At 40.3% G+C, this 20,776-nt stretch overlaps 2 protein-coding genes across 17 annotated transcripts in view; both read left to right on the forward strand.

The window, feature by feature from the left end:
* Positions 1–717: 717 nt before the first annotated feature.
* On the forward strand, positions 718–8,310 carry ADIG (adipogenin). Of its 3 annotated transcripts, none has more exons than XM_070744758.1 (3): positions 718–2,004; positions 6,164–6,453; positions 7,958–8,310. In XM_070744758.1, exons 1-3 carry the CDS (start codon positions 1,881–1,883, stop codon positions 7,976–7,978), a joined length of 435 nt encoding a protein of 144 aa, XP_070600859.1. In that variant the 5' UTR covers positions 718–1,880; the 3' UTR covers positions 7,979–8,310. The 3 variants fall into 3 exon arrangements, with proteins under 3 accessions (XP_070600859.1, XP_070600861.1, XP_070600860.1); XM_070744760.1 differs by lacking the exon at positions 718–2,004 and adding an exon at positions 2,602–2,641; XM_070744759.1 differs by lacking the exon at positions 718–2,004 and adding an exon at positions 3,137–3,269.
* Positions 8,311–14,811: 6,501 nt separating this feature from the next.
* Positions 14,812–20,776, forward strand: part of ARHGAP40 (Rho GTPase activating protein 40) — an 82,216-nt gene continuing 76,251 nt past the window's right edge. For 4 of the 14 annotated variants that reach the window (XM_070744772.1, XM_070744766.1, XM_070744770.1 and 1 more), the window contains exon 1: positions 14,814–14,983. The gene's annotated coding sequence lies outside the window, so the exon portion shown is untranslated. Of the gene's footprint in view, positions 14,984–16,407; positions 16,463–16,621; positions 16,711–20,776 lie in introns of those variants that run through there. The other 10 variants (XM_070744767.1, XM_070744776.1, XM_070744777.1 and 7 more) reach the window with 8 other exon arrangements.

Consider the following 20,776-nt stretch of genomic DNA (forward strand, 5'->3'; position numbering starts at 1 on the left):
TAGCATGTTAAAGTTCCCGTGGTTAAGAAAAAATGCTTTATATTACTAGTCTAGGATTGATTTGTCACTTTGTTGGGTAGGTGCATGGGCAAACATTATACCTCCTCAAACTTCTGTTTATTGAAATAACGGAATTTCGAACTGCCTCTTTAAACGTATAACACTCGAGAACCTGAACTAGAGAACCGTTGAATAAAACAATATCCTCCCCCAATTTAATGTTGGAAATAGGTTCTGCTTTTGATTAGCGAGTAAAGTTGTATGAATGGTGTTTAGTTCCACATGTTCGAAGGCTAAAAGTGATTAGGGAAGACTGAAGAAGAACAATATTAAGAGATTTTGTAGATCTGTTGAGATTCAAAGTTCATTTGCACATTAAATAAATATAGGTTAATATATTTTTTCTTATAGTAGGGCTGACAAGGAATTTACTAAATTCCCTTACTAAGGAGGAATGAAGATGGAGATTAATAATGACCATCTTGAAAATAAGAATGGTTTAATTTATATTTATTTTCAGAAGATATTTTTTGGTCAGCCATTTTAAGCAACTACCACCTAATCTCTAACTTGCATTTATGGGGATTGTTTTGGAGATTTAGCTACCCAGGATCTTAGAGGAACAATTTTCTGGATTTTCTACAGTTGGGCATCATATATGGGCATAGGATTAAAATGACATTGCTTTGATGGATGACTTTTGGAGAGACCTGAAAGGAGGGGATGTGCTAGTCTTGGTCCTCTTAAATCTCTCAATAGTTGATACAGCACAGTGCCCATGATCATAACAGTAACAGAATTGGAAGGGATCCTGGAGGTTATCTAGTCCAACCCCTTGCTCACATGAGACCTATACTAGGGGTTCGAACTGCTGATCTTTCTGATAGACAAGCTCAGGGTCTTAGCCACTGAGTGTCTTAGTGTCTTAGCCATTAACATTTTTTTTGGTACTGCCTGCAAACATTTGGCATTTGCAGGAAGTTTTGCAATGTCCCTGCTCTTTCTTCAGCATGTAGTTCCAATTATCACAGGTAGAGGGGAATTGTGATCATACCTGAGATTACTTCCGGATAGGATTCCTCAGGGTTTATTCCTCTTACCTATGCTGCCACATTACACATGTGGGTGGAATGATTTCTAAGTGTAGAGTCATATGACTATTTTAGAATAGGCATACAATTTCATGTATTTCCCACTTCAAACTGGGAATAAACAGCTATCAATGTCCAGGTTGTCTATCTTTGATAGAGTAACTTGGTTCACACTATGTAAAGTTATAATGTTTGAAATTCTATAGAATTCCTGTGGGACTTCACTCTGTTGATAGTTGTTGTATTGTTAGAACAAAGTGGCCTAAAATGGGTTGGCTGATTTATGGCACAGTACTATTTTAATCCAGAGAATCTTCTTTATTTATGGGTTTTGTGAAGTTGGGAAAATTCAATAAACCATGGTTCAGTTAACCTTGGATTAGCATTAAAAATAAATAAATCCAGCTATTGAAAAATCTTGCAAGAGATTATGCTGTTGCATACCTCAGCTGCTTAAAAAACTTTTAATGACCTTTATATTTAAATGGAATAGTTCTGTGAAATGTCTTCATAGCAAAAATATTGCCTATCTTTATTTTTATGTTTTAAATTCAAGATATAAGGTGTGTTGCAGTTTCTCGAATTATCATTTAATCTATAACATTCCCCTTTAATAGGTTTAAAGGTTTTTTTTATGTCAGCTGTGTTGGAATAATAGCATAGCTGCTTTGTGATTCAAGTAATGATGCAGTAAAAGAGGGTAGTTACATAAAGGTACAGTATTTAGTATCACACAGCAAAAACTTAAAGTCATGCGCACAGTGAGTTCAGCTGGATTTTGAACCCAAAATGAAGTATCCTCTAGTTCCTTTAATTAATGATCTGACATTTCCTTTTGTCTTCTGGTTTTGTTTGCCTTTTGGGGTACTATTGATCTTACTGATTTTTTGGTTTCAACATCTACTTAATGAAGGTAAGCCATATTGCACTACAATTTTTACAGTTTTCATTTAATGTGACTTGTAGGAATTATATGGGTTGTAGTACAAGGTGTATCTAGAAATTGCCAAGATGGTGATATATATTATAAATTACTTTTTATATCCCATGATATCCAAAACATTTGCATGGCTGAAAAATTAGCATTACCATTATATATTTATTCAAATAGGACCTGCTTAACTTAAAAATGAAGATGTAGATAAAATTCAAAATATTTAGTTTTCTTATTCATTATGTCTGAAGTCATTTAAGCAGAACTGATCAAGGCTAATTCAGGCCTCTCCACCAGTTGGGGACTGCACTGAAACAAGGTGAATGCCATTCCCTGTATCCTAATGATATTGTTGGAAGAAATATCCATCTGGTTCAGTTCCAGGCCGGAAAAAAGGCACTAGAGACAAAATGGAGGTTGATTGGAAAGAGGGCCCATTGATTAATGAAGCAGAAGTACATGGGTAGTTCCCAGCAGCTGATGACATGGAATTGAGAATTGGATTTTTTTAATACCTTCTCTTGGGCTTTGCACTTGAACTTCCTATTCTTGTGCAAGAATATGTATTATATTGGCTGCTGTGAGACTCCCATGGAGCCATGTACAAATCCTAGAGGTTTGTCTGAACTAAATTTGATTGAAGTTTGAACTTCTGGGGTTGGTGCAGCTGAAATGATGCAATGAAGGTACTTTGGGCAATTCCTATTGTGGCTGAGGGCTAATCCTACCTTTGTTGGATCTTGGGTGAGGGTATTTGCTTATGAATAGAGCTAGCTATCCCTTTATCTCTTATCCACTGAAGGCTATAAGGAAAGGTGGGAGCTGCTTTCCAAGAGCCTGTTTCTCCATTTCTCATCCAGGGAAATATAATTTCCCTGGTTCCTAATATGATTTGATTATTTATTTGTACCTGGACTATCATTAAGCATTATACCTTAGGATTCTTGACAAACATATATTTTCTTTTATGTACAGTGAGAGCATGTGCACCAACACAAATTACTTTCTTGTCCAATCACACTTGGCCAATAAAAAATTCCATTCTATTCTAATATTCTGCCTTTTTAATGTTTTCCAAAATATTTCATTCTTCTAGGAGAGGGGTGGGTGCTAACTTTCTACAATATTATAGGGCTTCCAGAAGTCTTTGGAGGCCGAGATGAGTAACTCTTGGTTCATGCTCCAGAGGAAATACGGTGGAAATGTGAAGGGCATATTTGGAATGTTTCCTCTGGAGCTACAGGGTAAGTGATTTTTGTGTGCAAGGCTTCATTTTATTTTTTTACACACACACACACACACCGACTTTTAATTTAAAGTTTTGTGTTCTCAAAAATAGAAGAATATTTTAAAGCTGGTTGTTTCTTGTTATGAAAATAATTCTCTACAAGGAAAGCAATGGGAAAAAAGGGGCAGCTAGTTGCTGTTATTAGATAGTCCCGGTTGGACAGCTGGAGGAAGTTCTGGTTGTTTAAGGAAGGATAGCCAGGTGTCATGCAGCTGGTTATGATTGTGTATACATGTTTGTGTCCAAGATTGGTCATGTCAAGGGAATAGGAGTTACATAGACATGATGTACTAGCTTTTAACTAGGTTTAATTTCTTTGGAGTTTTTAAACTTTTTTTTGGGGGGGGGGGTATATATTTTTTTCTCCACCATAAAATAAAACAATAAATATAGTTATAAACACAACAACAATGCTTAAAATCAATCATATGTAAAGTTTTTATTACTCACTCAATGGAGGCTCTTATCTCTTCTTGTCTAAAATTTTCTATTAATTTTTATATTTTTCACACAAGGAGAAAGATCTTGGATGACTGCAGTTTGTTAAACTGATTGAACAGAAGAGTGTTGTGTTTTAGGCTGCGTCCAAAGGCAACAGAAGTTGCTCCCATATTGTAGATTGACAGATTCACCCTTTGGTAGACCTATTAATGCTGATTTCCTGAAGTAAAAAGCAAAGAATCTTGGGATCCCATGGCTAATCGCTCTAGGACAAAAGCTACTAAAAGTGTACCCAAACTGCCATGAGTGCCTCATAGTTACAAGCTAGTTTAATTAACTAACACTAGGCCGGAAACAAGAAGAGTGAATTCTACTTCAACTCATAGGCATGGAATCCAGCTCAGTGACTTTCTGTTAGTCATGCTCAGTCCAATTGTGCCAACACAGTTCTAGGTTGCATAGACAGAGGGCTAGAATCAAGATCACATGAAGTGTTAATACCACTTCATAAGGCCTTGGAATACTGCATTCAGTTTTGGTCACCACAATGAAAAAAAAGTGTGGAGACTGGAAAGAGTACAGAGAAGAGCAACAAAGGTGATTAGGGGACTGGAGGCTAAAACATATGAAGAAATGGTTGCAGGAACTGGGTATCATAGTTCCCTCTAAGCTGAGCAGTGAGCAATCGCTCACTTAAAAATCATCAACTCAGAGTTTTCCAAACCTGCCCAGAAGCCGAGAGGGAAAGAGTGAGAGGGAAGGAGAGACAGAGGAAGAGAGGAAGAGAGAGAAACAGATAGAAAAAAGAGGAAGGAAAAGAGAAAGAAAAAGAATGGGAGTAAGGAAGAGAGAAAGAAAATCAAAATCTAGTTTGAAACTAGCTCAACTATTTAAGTGGCATTTTGATATTGATAGAGTTGCCCTATTATGAGCTCACTATTATAGACACACAGTACAGTATTTTATTTTGAAGTTCTCTGAGGCAAAACAGGGTGGGTTTTTTGTTTGTTTGTTTGTTTGTTTGTTTGTTCGTTCGTTCATTTATTTATTTATTTATTATTTCTGTGCCGCTCAGACACTATACTTTTCCGCCCACCCCAAAAAAAAGTTAGAGGGAACACTGCTGGGTATGTCTAGTTTAGTGAAAAGAAGGACTATGGGAGACATGATAGTAGTGTTCCAATATCCCAGTGGCTGCCACAAAGAAGAAGTCAGGCTACTCTTCAGAGCACCTGAGGGTAGGACAAGAAGCAATGGGTTGAAAATAATCAAGGAGAGAAGCAACTTGGAACTAAGGAGAAAATTTCCTGACAGTTAGAACAATTAATCATTGAATCATCTTGCCTCCAGAGGTTGTGAATGAAGATGTTGGACAATCATTTGTCTGAAGTGGTGTAGGGTTTCCTGCCTGGGGAGGGGGTTGCACTGAAGATCTCCAAGGTCTCTTCCAACTCTGTTATTCTATAAATCTATAACTCACTTCACAGGATAGTGAATATTGATAGTGATAACAATAGTGTGGGAAAATAGGAATACTGTAGTAAATATAACCGGGAGTTAGTTATTTATGAAAATAAAGAGTTGTATAAGTAAAAATGTTAATTTTATGTGCTTAGAAATATACTGGTTTATTTGAGGATATGAAGTAACCATCCCACTATATTATCGCTTGGAAATGCATATGCTTCTATCAGAATAAAACTCCTTTTTGCAATGTGTGAAGTTTGGAATGGTGCTATTCCACCACAACTCCAGAACTATTACTGGTCTGTGTTATCAAATGCAATATTTTACAATATAAACAAATATGGCTGCTAATTTTCCACATAGGGGAACATAGGGATTCAATTGGTATCATACAAAAATATATACATGGGTTTTCTTATGCACAAATCTTAACTATAAAGCATTTTGAATGACTTTATGAACAGATAAGTCAGCAGCATCTCCTCTTGAATAATAGCAAATGTCTTGATTGCAATTCTCAGCATGTGTAAATAACCCTCTTCAAAACATCAAAATCATAATTAGCAATCCCTATCCAATATTCATAATATAAAGTTGTCTTCTTCAGAGAATGTTTACTCAGATTTTTCACTGTTATTAAACTCAAATGTTAATCATGCTGAAAACAATTACAGAAAATTGCCTTTCATTATTGGCGCAAGAAAGATTTCATGCATTAGAAAACAGATCAGGGATCTAATTTAGTTTTTGATTTCCATCTTTGATGAAATAACAATGGTTCGCTTTGGATATTTATGTTATGCATTTTAAAAAATCTATAAAATGTACACTAGGTACAAAATCCTGTTTAGCTGTTACACCTTCCGTATCTAACCCAAAAGACTTTCTAGCTTGTTTTCCCCCCCATTGCATTGATACAAAATCCCGATATTTATTTTTTAGCTGAAGCTCCTATTACTAAAGAAATAAAGATGCCACCCAGTGATGATCCTGATGGGAATACTGACCTCAACTCTAAATATGAATCCAGTGGAAATAACAGCCGAAGCAAGTACAGAAAAGCCTTAAAATTTGATATGAAGAGGACTCCAGTGGTGGAAAAATTGGGCTCCAGGCCTGCTCAGAGTTCAAAAGAAACGGAGAAAAGCCTGTCTGCCTGTATTTTACGCCAACTAAACCAATGTGGCAGACAGTTTCGTTCTGAGAAGAATTTCATGTACAATTCAGCTATGGTAAGTAAAAGGACCTATCTGTAGTATATGAGTAATAATGATATTCCCCCTTACTAGGGTTGTAGAAGAAAGAGATCAGGCTATGTGCCATTAAAATTGGGCTACATGAAAAATCCCTGAGCAAAGTAAGGCAGAATAGTCCTAAACTCTTTTTAGCTAGGTTGGAAAAAATAGAGCCCTGGGTGTCTCTTTCTCCCCTGACTTGCATTCTGTACATAAATGAGATACTTACATTTCCTTCCACCCACCCATTATAGCTTGGCTCAGACTTACTGGCTCACATTCAGCAAATAGTTCTGGTCAATATTTAGTTCTTAGAACTTGGAGGCCAATGTTGTCTAAAGAGATTATAATCTCACCACATAACCCAGAGCATGCAGGATTGCCATTTTTTTAAAAAAAATAAATGCATGCACGTGGCTCTAATTCTACAATTTTGTGCTGTTTTTAGTTATTTTTAGCTCCTGCTGGATTTAAGAAAAACTGTTTTTCAAGGTTTGTCAATTCTATACTGTACTTGTTGCAATAATTAGTAATTACATCTATGCCATCATTAATGTCAAAGGAATAAAAATTTAGTGCTGGGCTTACATATTCCCTGAAGCCAAACTTGAAACTGGAACCCATTTCAGCCTCTCAGTTTTTTGGAGGGATCCTTTTGAGTCCTTATTTTACCTTTGAAGAAGGAGAAGAGCTAAGATAAGGAGGCAAAGCACTATTGCTACCATTCTGAAATACAGTGGTCCCTCGATTTCCGCGGTTTCGAACTTCGTGAAACGGCTATACCACGGTTTTTCAAAAATATTAATGAAAAAATACTTTGCGGTTTTTTCCCCTATACCATGTTTTTCCCCCGCCCAATGACGTCATACGTCATCGCCAAACTTTAGTCCGCCTTTAATAAATATTTTTTTAAATAAACTTTAATAAATAAACATTGTGAGTAATAATCTAAATGGTTGCTAAGGGAACGAGAAATTGCAGTTTAGGGGTTTAAAGTGTTAAGGGAAGGCTTGTGATACTGTTCATAGCCAAAAATAGTGTATTTACTTCCGCATCTCTACTTCGCGGAAATTCAACTTTCGCGGGCGGTCTCGGAACGCATCCCCCATGAAAATCGAGGGAACACTGTACCTTGAAACTAAGATATTGTTGGTGTGATCACATACATTTGAGAGCTACAGGTGGCATACTGGAAAACTCTCTGCACATTGCCTGTTCTTTAGCTTAGTCATAGTGTATTAACTAAGTCAGTTGCTTAGATTCTCCTAACATGTTTATCAACTAAACAACATTATTGGTGAATAGAAATGTTTCCTTATGTGAATAGAAATGTTTCCTTAGATAATGTTTCTAAAGTTCTGCTATACCATGATCTGTGTAGTAACAGTCTTCACTGAATTGGCTTAGCTGGTAGTAATATCAACGGGAGACAAATTTGTAAATATTTTAAACTGGATTTTTAAATTTAAATTCTGATCTCTCTCTCTCTCTCTCTCTTTAGCCTTCTTCACTAATTGCTTGAGATTTCCCAACATTTTGTGGATGCAGTTGCTCTCTTCATCACTGCTTGCTAATATTTTCAGCTCCTTATCTGGTGAGGGGAAAGCCTGTTGATGCTTTCCTTGAAAAAGGAAATTGGTATCGGTCATCTCTTGCGAAGAAGAGAGGGGTTAATGCCATCTATGGGGATAATTAAAATACAGCTGTGCCACCAAAGAAAGATGGATGTGTAGCAATTCTTTGGTGTGTCCTGTTGCTAATTCCAGGTGTCCTACTTTTTTTTCTTTGTTTTTCTTTATCATTTAGATTTTCTGTACAAAAATCAAAACATTAAAGTGTTTCCTTTTTCTTGAACTAAGGCATTATTCTTAAGTGATATTTGAATATAAAAACCAAAGAATCCCTGTATATGTATCAGCTTAACAATTCTGCTTTCTTAGAGAATACAAAGGAATGGTGTCCTGGGGACAACATTTAAAACAAACAATTACTATTATAATGTAAATGCAAAAATGTTTTTAAAAGGTAATGGTGAAAGTTAATTATAGATAATTACTTATACTGGTATTGCCTCTTAGACTGAAAAACATGAAATGCTGATCATTGTTAAGCTATAACTCCCAGTATCAAATGCCATTGGACAAATTTGCTAGGATTGCTGGGAGTTACATTTACCCCTTTTGATGACATTTCTTAAATTCCAAGTGGTTATAAGTTGATTTTTTCCCCTTTTGCTTCACTCAAGAAATGGGTTACTAACTTAGCAGTTGCAATGATTCACTTAAGAATTGTGATAAGAAAGGTCACAAAATGGGACAAACTCACTTAACAAATGTCTCATTTAACAGAAATCTTGGGCTCAATTGCAGTTATAAGTCCAGGACTACCTGTACTTAAAATTATCCCCCCCCCTAACACTACCTAATGCAGACCTAACAATATGACTAAGTATGACAATAAAAGTGGAAATTTGTATACGAGCAGAAGAAAGAAACATGAGTTGGATGTTGATTCTGGAAGAACAGACTAAACTTATTGAATGTTCTTTAGAAAAATCTACAAAATGTTCAGCTCATGTGGATGCTGTCAAAGTCCCTAGTGAAAACAATGTCTTCAAAAGGGGCTAAGAGCAACCCAGCCATGTGGGGTCACCCACGAACGCGAATCCTAGAAAGAAGAACCTGGACACATTCTCTCTCTGGGTGAAGTGACATGGTGTAGAGCCATGTACCCCTTTTTATTTAGGAACATAAGGAAATGGGGGATAATTACATATACATGTCAAATGATACACAACTTCAAATGTATCTTTTGAGTTCTTCCTTTCCTATAGATATCAATAAACAATTTCCTACAAAACTCTTTCCAAGAGCAGATGTTCTCACACCTAATTTCTCTGAAGGCTTCTTATCTCACTAATCTTCCTTAATTTTCTGTCCTCCTGTTGTTTGCTTCAGGCAATGCAAATCCCCCCCACCCCTTTGATCCTATAAAGTCCTGTCCGGAGTGGTGAAAGCTTCCTTTATTGTGAGATGTTTATTTGAGCCCTTTTGTTTCCCTGTTGTGATTGCCAGGAATGCAGATTAGGCGGGTTAGTGTCCTCCTGTCCTGGTTTTATAGAATCAGGGTCAAGCAGAGTATTTTTTATGCTAGAGGTCCAGATTTTTAATACAATCCTATTCTAACATAATTTGCTATGCTGCAACATCTCCTCCTTTTTTATTTGAATGCAAGTACCTATGTCAGTACTCTGTTCTTATTTTTTCATCACAGGAGAAGTGAAAGGGCTTCTTCTTTTCCATTGGATCATCACAAAACGGTCCTAGGGGGGATTTGAGGGGTTGAGTAGACTCATACAATACATCGTGAACAAAGACAGAACGACACATAGAAAACAAGGAAGGAATACATTGGATAAAACAATATAACAATATAGCGGCTGAAATGATACCTATCACATACATAAAAATTACCCTTAACCAAGAGCCACCCGGAAGCCATGACCATAGAGCATTCCACCAATTGGGTAATATGTCTGTGCCCATGTTGTCCACCAATTGTTTCATCTCCTTAATCTGTTCTTCTATGGTGGCAGAGTTATCAGTGAGATTGAAACAACACATGTTCTTAACTGCCTGGCAACCTTGATGGTGGAGTAACAGTAAAAAGTCAATGGCAGCCCTGTTATCTAATATCGCATGTCTCAGGTCAGATTGCTCTTCATTTAAACCAGCCAAGGCGATGGAGGTTCTGTTAATATCTTTTGCCAAGGCACAAGCAAGATTTCCTATCAAATGCTGATTGTATACTGCCAAAGCGGGCACCCCTAGAAGTGAGGCAGTTAAAGGAATATATTCAGCTTTGTTCAATAAGGCAATGCTATCATCACAGGTGTTATCCAAGGGAATAATAGTTCTGCGTTGCCGATAATGGTGAGACAAAAGTACATCTTGCTTGGAGGGGAGAACAGAAACTAGGCGGGTCAGGCTACGAACGGTTTCAGATAGGTTTGCTGGAATATAGTTGAAGGTCCTGTCACCACATGTAAAAAACCAGCCTGAGGGAAGCAGAACATGACCATAGGCAAATGATACATTTTGAATGGTTGAGCAATTGCGCTTCCATGTGGCAGGTGACAATTTCAAGCAGCGTGGGTGGGACTGATGGGTGGAACAATTAACAATGAGGGCAAACGTCACATCTGCTCCTATGGCAATGTGAGGGGTATATAATGACATTGCTCCAGAAGGGAGACGATATGACTTGGGACCCCATTCATAAAACCGGGCATAATGTAGTTCCTGGGCAGTTAAAAACATCGACAAAGAGGAATCATTAAGGAACACAGAAAGGGGGGTGCATACAGGAATCAGACAATGCCCAAGCACCATATGCATGTCAACAGTTTTCGACAGACAGAATGTAGACAAGTTGGAAAGATTTGCGAGACGTAGCCAAATATACTCCATCCGTTGTTGCAGGTCCATAGAACGTCTGGGGCAGGTGTAAGTGGGAACGCGGGAACAGGTAGCAAAAGCAATAATAAAAAATATGCACAAAAAACACAATAGAAAAATAAAAACATGTAAGAAAAATGGTATACATGACATTGGCCCATTTAATTTATCCCATAGAGTGAAATGGGAGGCGCGTTTGTGAATGCGCAAAACAGGGCATCCTCGTGGTGGAAAGTGTCCTGGAGGGTCAGGAAAAACTTCATCATAAGGTAAAGGTTGACGCAGTCCGGATTCCTGGACGGGCATGGGAACAGCCTCTATAGGTGAGGTGGACATCATTAAGGATACAGCACTCAGAGAGGTCAGATGCTGCAACAAGCTCATCTCTTGAATGCGCACTTATTTAGTGGCTCTTACCTGCTACTGATTTACCATTTTTCTCTCCCTGTCCTGTTAATACATAAAATACATGTACAGTGATACCTCGTCTTACGAACTTAATTGGTTCTGGGACAAGGTTTGTAAGGTGAAACGTTTGTAAGACAAAACAATGTTTCTCATAGGAATCAATGGAAAAGCGATTAATGTGTGCAAGCCCAAAACTCACCCCTTTTGCCAGCCGAAGCGCCTGTTTTTGCGCTGCTGGAATTCCCCTGAGGCTCCCCTCAATGGGAAACCCCACCTTTGGACTTTTGTGTTTTTGCGATGCTGCAGGGGAATCCTAGCAGTGCAAAAATGGGTGTTTCGCTGGCAACGGAAGTCCGGAGGTGGGGTTTCCCAGTGAAGGGAGCATCAGTGAAACCACAGCATCACAAAAACACCAAAGTCCTCGAAACCCCACCTCCAGACCTCTGTGTTTTTGCGATGCTGCAATTTCACTGAGGCTCCCCTCGCTGGGAAACCCCACCTCCGGACTTCCGTTGCCAGTGAAGCACCCATTTTTGCACTGCTAGGATTCCCCTGCAGCATCACAAAAACACAGAAGACCAAAGGTGGGGTTTCCCATGGAGGGGAGCCTCAGGGGAATCCCAGCAGCGCAAAAACGGGCGCTTCGCTGGCAACAGAAGTCCGGAGGTGGGGCATCCCAGTGGCGGCGGCTTGGGTTTGTAAGGTGAAAATAGTTTGGAAGAGGCAAAAAAATCTTAAACCCCAGGTTTGTATCTTGAAAAGTTTGTATGACGAGGTATCACTGTATTATGATTTTAGACTTTATTAAATTGTTTGGAAATTAGTCCATGGCAAACGAGTATATCATTCAAGTACATTTTAAAGCACTTTAATTATAAATATCTATGGATATTTTCAATAATCCAAGTCATGGTTGTCTCAAGTGGGTTTTTTTAAGATGTTGGATTTTTCTTTGACACCCCCCCCCCTTTGACAACATTTTGCTTCTCATCCAACAAGCAACTTTAGTTGAAACTAATGATGGGGAATAAAAATATTTATATTTATTTATTTAGGTAATTTATTTTGCCTATTCGCACATGGTGACTCAAAGTGGCTTACAGACTATAAAATCTCATATAAAAGCAATAACAAAAGAGTCATATAAGTCACCCCTGGCAACAGCACCTCGCAGGAGCCACTTAATGGACTCTATCCCACTCTGGGTTCCCGAGACCTGCTCGCAGGACCAAGTTTTCAATGTCTTCTGGAAGAGTGCTAGACTGTGGACCACTGAGCCGGGGTGGTGCAGCAGGTAGAGTGCTGTACTGCAGGCCACTGAAGCTGACTTGTAGATCTGAAGATCAGCGGTTCAAATCTCATCACTGGCTCAAGGTTGACTCAGCCTTCCATCCTTCCGAGGTGGGTAAAATGAGGACCCGGATTGTGGGGGCAATAGCCTAGCTCTGTTAAAAAAGTGCTATCGCTAACATGTTGTAAGCCGCCCTGAGTCTAAGGAGAAGGGCGGCATAAAAATCAAATAAATAAATAAATAAATTGTAATCTCTGGGCTGGGGGGGGGCTAATGTTCCAGAGAGACTGGGCCACCAAGGAGAAGGCCCTTCTTCTGGGTCCCATCAGGTGTATCTTCCTAGGGCTGTGATGGAGAGTCTATGGCATGCATGTCAAAGGTGGCATGCAGAGCCCTCTCTGTGGGCATGTGTGTGGTCGCCAGCTGCTCTTCTGGGTTCCATCGCATGCATGTGCAACGGACAGCTGATCTCTTTCTGGGTTCTGGTGCTCCAGCATGCATGCGTGTGCTCCAGTTTCGGCACTCAGTGCCGAAAAGGTTAACCATAATTGCCTATGGGATGGGACTGCCTCCCCGCTCTGATGGGATCAGGTAGTTATCACAGGTACGAGTCTTCTTTCAGTCATATTCTTTCAGTCATAAATCCTTCCATTCCTCATTCATTCATTTTATAATTAATTATGTTTCTATGCCGTTCAATTCCCTAGGGCAGTGATGGCGAACCTTTTTTTCCTTGGGTGCCAAAAGAGCATGCATGCACGCTACTGCGTATGCGCAAATGTGCCACCCATAATTCAATCCCTGGGGAGGACAAAAACAGCTTCCCCCACCCCCAGAGACCCTCTGGAGGTCAGAAACGGCATGTTTCCCAACTTCTGGTGGGCCTAGTAGGCTCATGTTTCACCCTCCCCAGGCTCCAAAGTCTTCCCTGCAACCGAGGGAGGGTAAAAGTGCCCTCCCCCGTCCCCCCGGAAGCTGTCTGGAAGCCAAAAATGTCCTCCAAGAGCCTCCATGCGAGCCAAAAATCAGCTGGCTGGGCACACACACATGCATGTTGGAGCTGAGCTAGGACAAAGGCTCGTGTGCCAGCAGATATGGCAACACGTGCCATCTGTGGCACCCGGGCCATAGGTTCGCCATCACTGCCCTAGGGACTCAGGATGGCTCACAACAAAAATTATTTATTATTATTATTTATTAAATTTGTATGCCGCCCCTCTCTGCAGACTCGGGGCGGCTCACAGCAGCAATAGAAAACAATATACAATACAAATCTAATATTACAAAGTTAAAAACCCATAATTTAAAAAACATGCACACAACATACCATACATAAACTATATAGGCCTGCGGAAGATGTCTCAGTTCCCCCATGCCTGACAGCAGGGGTGGGTTTTAAGAAGTTTACAAAAGGCAAGGAGGGTGGGGGCAATCCTAATCTCTGGGGGGGAGCTAGTTCCAGAGGGTCAGGGCCGCTGTTTAGCTGACCTGAAGAAGACCAACCCTGTGGGATCTAATCGGTTGCTGGGAGGTATGTGGTAGAAGGCAGTCTCAAAGATACTCTGGCCCTGAGCCATATAGGGCTTTAAAGATAATAACCAACACTTAGAATTGTGACTGGAGACCAATAGGAAGCCAGTGCAGTTCCTGAAGAATTAGTGTAGTGTGGGTGTATCTGGGCGCATCAACCTCAGCTCCCGCAGCTGCATTCTGGATTCTGGATTCTGTTAGTTAGAACCGGAGAAGCTTCTTGGATGAGAAGCAAAACATTTTCAAAAGAAGACAAACCCAAGAGTGTCCAGTTGCCTTGAAAAAAAAAGAAGCACCTTTGGGACACTTTAATGGTACTTCCACAAGTTATTGCTGAACTCCTTGCGTTCAAGTCTCCTTGAAGGGACTTTTTCCCGCCAATACTGTAATCTCATTCCACATACTTCGCAACAATTTTAGTTTCAGAGAATAAGTTCCTTCCACGGAAATCACTATATCTGAGTCTTAGTCTGGGTTCATATCCTACGGGTACGGTTCTAAATTCCTAATTGCAGATGTACTGAACCCCTCGGTAAAAAAAAAGAAGACAATTTCTCTTTTTTGCACGGTTCCATTTCTTTCTCTCAGCCGAAGATTTAAATCCTCCCCACCCACTCCGCCGGCTCCGCCTCCGCCTCCATTCATAGGCGACCTCGCAGGCAAAACGCCTCGCTTCAGCTGGAGCAGAAGGCGGGGGAGTGGCCGGTTGCTTCGGCTACTTTCGCCGCAGTGCCCGCGCTCGTTCCGGCTGGAGAGGAATCGAGGGGCCGGCGGGGGTCTTTGTTCTTCAGAGGTGCTTCATCGCGGGGTGAGGGGAAGAGAAAGAGGGAGCCGTTTGAAGGTGGGTGGAACAAGCGGCTTCCCCGGTCCTCGTCCGACCTAGGGGAAAGCCGGGCGCTTTTTCCGGCTTTTGTCTTCGCGCCCTTGGTTGCCAGGATAAAAAGGGCGGCGGGGAAGGGAGAGGAGAGCCAGGCAGCCCAAGCGTTTAGCGGCTTCTTCTGGGTGCATCTTCTCCCGTTGGCCGAAATGAAATAGCCCCCCCCCCCCCGCCTCCCGTTTTCGTTGCAAGCGAGGATCAAGTCAGGTTGCCCCCGTGGAGAAGCCCGGATTTTAAAGGGCTCCTTCGTTAGGAGGAGCAACTTTTCCAAACCGGACGCCACGCTCCCTAAGAGCAGGATCCGTCCCCGAGTAAAAGCCACCCGAGTTCCCAAGCGGTTGGTTACTCTAAACCAGTGTTTCCCAACCTTGGCAACTTGAAGATATTTGGACTTCAACTCCCAGAATTCCCCAGCCAGCGAATGCTGGCTGGGGAATTCTGGGAGTTGAAGTCCAAATATCTTCAAGTTGCCAAGGTTGGGAAACACTGCTCTAAGCAGTGCTAGTTAGCTCGAGAGAATTCGAATAGAAGTAGTAGTAGTAAGTCCCCTGGATTAGTGGGAAGAGAGGGAACGGGCTGAAGGGGCTGCTGGTATTCCCCGTGCTGTGGTTCCAAAAAATCCCCATCCCGGGGGTGTTGGGGCTGTTGTATTGCTCTTCGCCGCAGCTCGCTTGTGGCCGAAGGATTTGCCAGCGCGATTCTAGCAACCGGAGCCTTGCGCCGTTTCCTCGGGAGTAAAACGCGCTTGGGTTGGAACAGCTCACGCTCCGAACAAGTTCAACTCTGTCGAGCGCGCAAAGCAAGTTTCTTGGGGTTTCCACACCTTTTATCATTATGTCTAACGGAGAGATTCTCAAATCACCCGGATCTTGGTTGTCCCCCAAAGGCGGTTCCCCCACCACCACCCAAAAAAAAGGCGAGGGGACTTCCTTGGGGTTTTGTTTGAAAACGTTTCTCTTCTCGTGCAAATGGATGGAAGAACTGAAAGCTTCTTGGATGAGAAGCGAAACGTTTTCAAAGTGGGGGGGGGGCAAACAGTTGTTTTTAGGAGGTTTTATGTTACATTTTAATTGTATTTGGCTGTGAGCCGTCCAGAGCCCTTCGGGAGTTGGGCGGCATATACAGTAAGTCGAAAGAAAGAGAGAGAAACAGAGAGAAAAAGAAAGAGAGAGAAACAGAGAGAGAAAGAGAGAAACAGAGAGAAAAAGAAAGAGAAAGAAAGAGAGAAACAGAGAGAAGAAGAGAGAAAAAGAGAGAAACAGAGAGAAGAGAGAGAGAGAGAGAAACAGAGAAGAGAAAAAGAGAAAAAGAGAGAGAAACAGAAAAAGAGAGAAAGAAAGAGAGAGTAAAAGAGAGAAAGAAAGAGAAAGAGAAAAAAAGAGTGAAAAAGAAACAAAGAAACAAAAAGAAAGAAAGAGTCTACTCGCCGCTTCTTCCTTTTGGGTAAATATGCCTGGCGTTGGAGCACTTAAAGGGGATGCCTGTTTCCTCTCTCGCATCCTTTATATTTCTCTACGTCCTTTTGTTCAGTCTATTGCTATTTCCATTGTCTTGCTAACTGCCGGGAGCTTATTACGACTTTTTAAAATATTTTCTTTATAGCCGCCCATTCCAAAACGCAATAATCCACATATTTGAAAGGAATAATCACGCCGCGCAAAGCGAGAGATTAACCCACGTTTAGCTCGAAGGTGGGTTTTTGCTGTTTTTGAAAATGCGTTGCTGTAATCCGGAGGGGGGGGGCATTGTATTTCCCCTGTCTGCTTGGTGCAAACCATTAAAGCAGCGTTTTGTCGGTGTCAGCTGACAGACTGCATTGTAAATGGTGATCGACTGCAAATGGATGAACCGTTAGCGCGGCAGTTGCTTTCCCGTTGGGCTTAAAGAAAAGCACATGGGTTGCCCCCCCCCCCCCTGACTTGGAATCAGCTAGGCTTGCTTATTCAGAAGGATGGCTGCTTCTATGCCAGAGGCAATCGGTTTGGAGGAGACTCCAGTTCACATTAAAAAAGAATTAATAATATATCATTTGCAAATTGCTCCTAAAATAAACTGGAAACCAGAGCATAATCGGTTTGGATGATCTTTCCACTACTGGATAAAGTAGGACTGGTGGAGAAATCATTTTATAATGCTTTTTAAAGGAGGAATCAGTCTGGTTCCTGCAGATGGATAATTCTCAGATTTCCCAATCTGATATTAGGAAACTAATAGAGTCTACAAAGAGGGGCGGCATACAAATCCAATAAACAAACAAACAAACACAAACAAATAAATAAATAATAAAACTAAACTAAACCCAAAAAAACTTGTGCAGGGAGTTGATAAAGAAGAGGTCAGAATAACCCAGTAATTATCACTAGTTTTCCCTTAGGCTGACTATATTTTTATTTGTTTATTACTTTTACAAATAACTCAAGGCGGTGAACTTATTTTTAACATAGCTTCTTCTTTCCCAGTAATAACCTTGTGAAGTGGGTTGGGCTGAAAGAGCGTGACTGGCCCAAAATAATTCAGCTGGCTTTCATGGTTAGGGTGAGAACCATGATTTCTTGCTTTCTTGTCTGTCTGTCTGTCTGTCTGTCTGTCTGTCTGTCTGTCTACAGTGGTACTTCTACTTAACACCTTAATTCATTCCATGACCAGGTTCTTAAGTAGAAAAGATCTTAAGTAGAAGCAATTTTTCCAATAGGAATCAATGTAAAAGCAAATAATGTGTTCAAACCCATTAGGAAAGAAATAAAAGCTCAGAATTTGGGTGGGAGGAGGAAGAGGAAGAAGAGGAGGAGGACAGTCACTGCCAAAGGAAGAAGGTGAGGTGAGGGGAATAAAAAAAAATACAAAACTTTAAGGCTTTAAAAAAAAAAGAGGGACTCTGAGGTGGCGAGGAGGAGCCCTTGCCTCCCATACACCTGGCACGAGGCTGCCTCCCATACACTGTGCTAGAGAGAGAAACTCAGGAGGAATGGCAGGAAACTGACCAGGTCTTCGTGTTGCTCTCAAATTTCCTGGGAAATTTTTCTGGGCTCGGGTTCTTAAGTAGAAAATGGTTCTTAAGAAGAGGCAAAAAAATCTTGAACACCCAGTTCTTATCTAGAAAAGTTCTTAAGTAGAGGCATTCTTAGGTAGAAGTACCACTCTATCTAGCTATCGACACCAGTGTACATGAGGCAGTCTTAGATAATTTTGAGTCCTCAAAATAAAATAACAATTAGAATTTCATTTTTCAAATGGATGAGATCTCATAAGATTGCAGTAGCAGAAACATCATGCAATCGGGGATGGAGGAAGAACTCTCCAGAATATTTCCAGTGAGAATGCCAAACTTTTCATGAGTTCCAAGCATTGTCATGAGATTTGGGACTTTACATTTAATTTATGATTTTATTTTATATTATGTGTATTATTTACAATGGTAAGCCACTCAGAATGTTTTTGGAGCTGGACGGCCTTGATATCGAATAAATATTCTTCAGGCACTGTTTATCATGTTCCACTGGTTGGAATCTACTGATATTTTTTGATGATTGAGCTTTGTTTATTAGATAATACTTCCACCTCTTCCTTCTTTTCCTACCAAGTTTTAGCCTGCCTGTGCCTGCTGTCTTTAACATTCATTCAAAACAAAGCATTCAAAAGTCCAAGAGGTTTTCCTGTCATCTTTTCATTCCGGAAATTTAAAGCAATGTGCCAATTTGTAACAATACATTTTGGAATATTTTTTTAAATGCTGTCAAGGTTTCAGCTGTAAAACCAGCTTCACAAAATTAGTAGAACAAAGGATGTTTTAGTTCTTCACTTCAGATCCAAACATGGGTGATCAGAAGTAACCACCATCATGTTGGTAGGAACCTATGCTACTTAATAGTTTCATTTGAGTTTTGTGAAATGATGGCAGTGGTTCTGGGTTCCATGGGTACTTTCTGGATTTTTCAATTAGCTGGGCTTACACACTATCATTAGCTTGTATACTAGAGAAAGCTAAAGAATACATTTTATAAGTTTGTGCAATAATAATAAACTACTTCAGATGGTGGGGTGATGAGGGAAAAAGTTTTATTTTAATGTTTTGAGCCACCAACTTGCCTTGAGGTGAGATGAGCATCAAACAAATATAATAAAAACAAAAATTGTCCTGAACAGTTGTCCTGAATTACATTTTGATTTCTTGCTATGGGTCAATAGTTTCTACTCATCCCTTGGGGGATTAGTAGTACTGTACAAGTAATCCTGGTTTAGCTGTTGCCTCATTTAGCAACTATTTGAAGTTATGACAGTGATTAAAAAAAGCAACTTTGAGGTCAGTCCTCAGGAGAACTGAAGTAAGATCATAAGCACAGTTGTGATTTCGCTTAGCAACCATTTTTCGTAACAAATGTTGTGACTGCTGATTGTGGCCTCTAATGAGGACTGTCTGCATTGTGTTCCAGCCCTTATCCATAACAACTGGGTTGGTGGGTGTGTTATCAGTGGTGGGTTCTTACTGGTGCGCTAGAGTGCGCCATTCTGGTAGTGGCTTTCTTCGCTGGTCTGTCAGGTGGTGCCCTCTTTTTTTTTCTTCAAAATTTTGGCCCTTTTTTGCTTCCTGCGCATGCGCAGAAGCAAAATCTTTTGAGGGGATGCTTGTGTGCGCAAAATTTTGGTGATCTTTTTGCTTCCTGCGCATGTGCAGAAACAAAATCTCATGAGACACTTGCACATGTGAGATTTTTGTGATTTTTTTCTTCTGCGCATGCATGGGAGCAAAAAATCGCTTAAAGCGCATGTGCGAGTGTCCCCTCGTGAGATTTCGGCAATTTTTTGCTTCCTGTGCATGTGCCGAAGCAAAATCGTGTGCCCAAATTGCCAGGATGCTCATGCAGCACACCAGTATGCTTATAAGAGCAACCCGCTCCTGTGTGTTATGGTTTTTGGTGTACAGTGTTCCCTCGATTTTTGCGGGTTCAAACTTCGCGAAAAGTCTATACCACGGTTTTTCAAAAATTTTAATTAAAAAATACTTCGTGGTTTTCCCCCTATACCACGTTTTTCCCCACCCGATGATGTCATATGTCTTTCGTCCGCATTCAATAAATATTTTTTTAATAAACTTTAATAAATAAACATGGTGAGTAATAATCTAAATGGTTGCTAAGGGAATGGGAAATTGTAATTTTGGGATTTAAAGTGTTAAGGGAAGGCTTGTGATACTGTTCATAGCCAAAAATAGTGTATTCTGCATCTCTACTTCGCGGAAATTCGACTTTCGCGGGCGGTCTCGAAACGCATCCCCCACGAAAATTGAGGGAACAATGTATAGAATTTACTGATGGCTGAATCAGCTTTTGGTTGTATGTATTTATCGTACAAGATTTGAAGGTGGGGAACATGGCTGGATATCAAATGGATGAAGAACTTTCTGTGATTTCTGTTGCATTACTTGTACCTTATTACACTTGGGAAATAGTTTCTTAAAAAGTACAGACTCTAGTTTGAGAGAATATGATGATTTAATCCAAACTGTCTGGTATATTAACGTATTGTTACTAGAAGTTTGGGAGAGATAAGGTGTAATGGAACATTTTGTAGGAGAAACATCAACTCTGAAGGCATCCCTTCATCAAAGATATTTCTACCAATTATGCGTTTAACTAACATTAATTGAAATGTGTTATCAGTACATACTCATTTTACCGTCCTATTTTTAGTATTAAACTGTTGAGGTGCTTTCTAGTGCATATGTCTTTAGTGAAGGAAAATGAGGATAGAAAAAATATC

Source organism: Erythrolamprus reginae, chromosome 3 (genome assembly GCF_031021105.1).
Source record: "Erythrolamprus reginae isolate rEryReg1 chromosome 3, rEryReg1.hap1, whole genome shotgun sequence".
Classification (NCBI taxonomy): Eukaryota; Metazoa; Chordata; class Lepidosauria; order Squamata; family Dipsadidae; genus Erythrolamprus; species Erythrolamprus reginae.

Bases quoted from the DNA above. Each gene is read 5' to 3' on its own strand.
- ADIG (XM_070744758.1), top strand. From the start codon at position 1,881: ATGAAGTATCCTCTAGTTCCTTTAATTAATGATCTGACATTTCCTTTT. The intron at 2,005-6,163 runs GTAAGCCATATT...TTTATTTTTTAG, and splicing joins TCAACATCTACTTAATGAAG to CTGAAGCTCCTATTACTAAA. The intron at 6,454-7,957 runs GTAAGTAAAAGG...CTCTCTCTTTAG, and splicing joins TCATGTACAATTCAGCTATG to CCTTCTTCACTAATTGCTTG.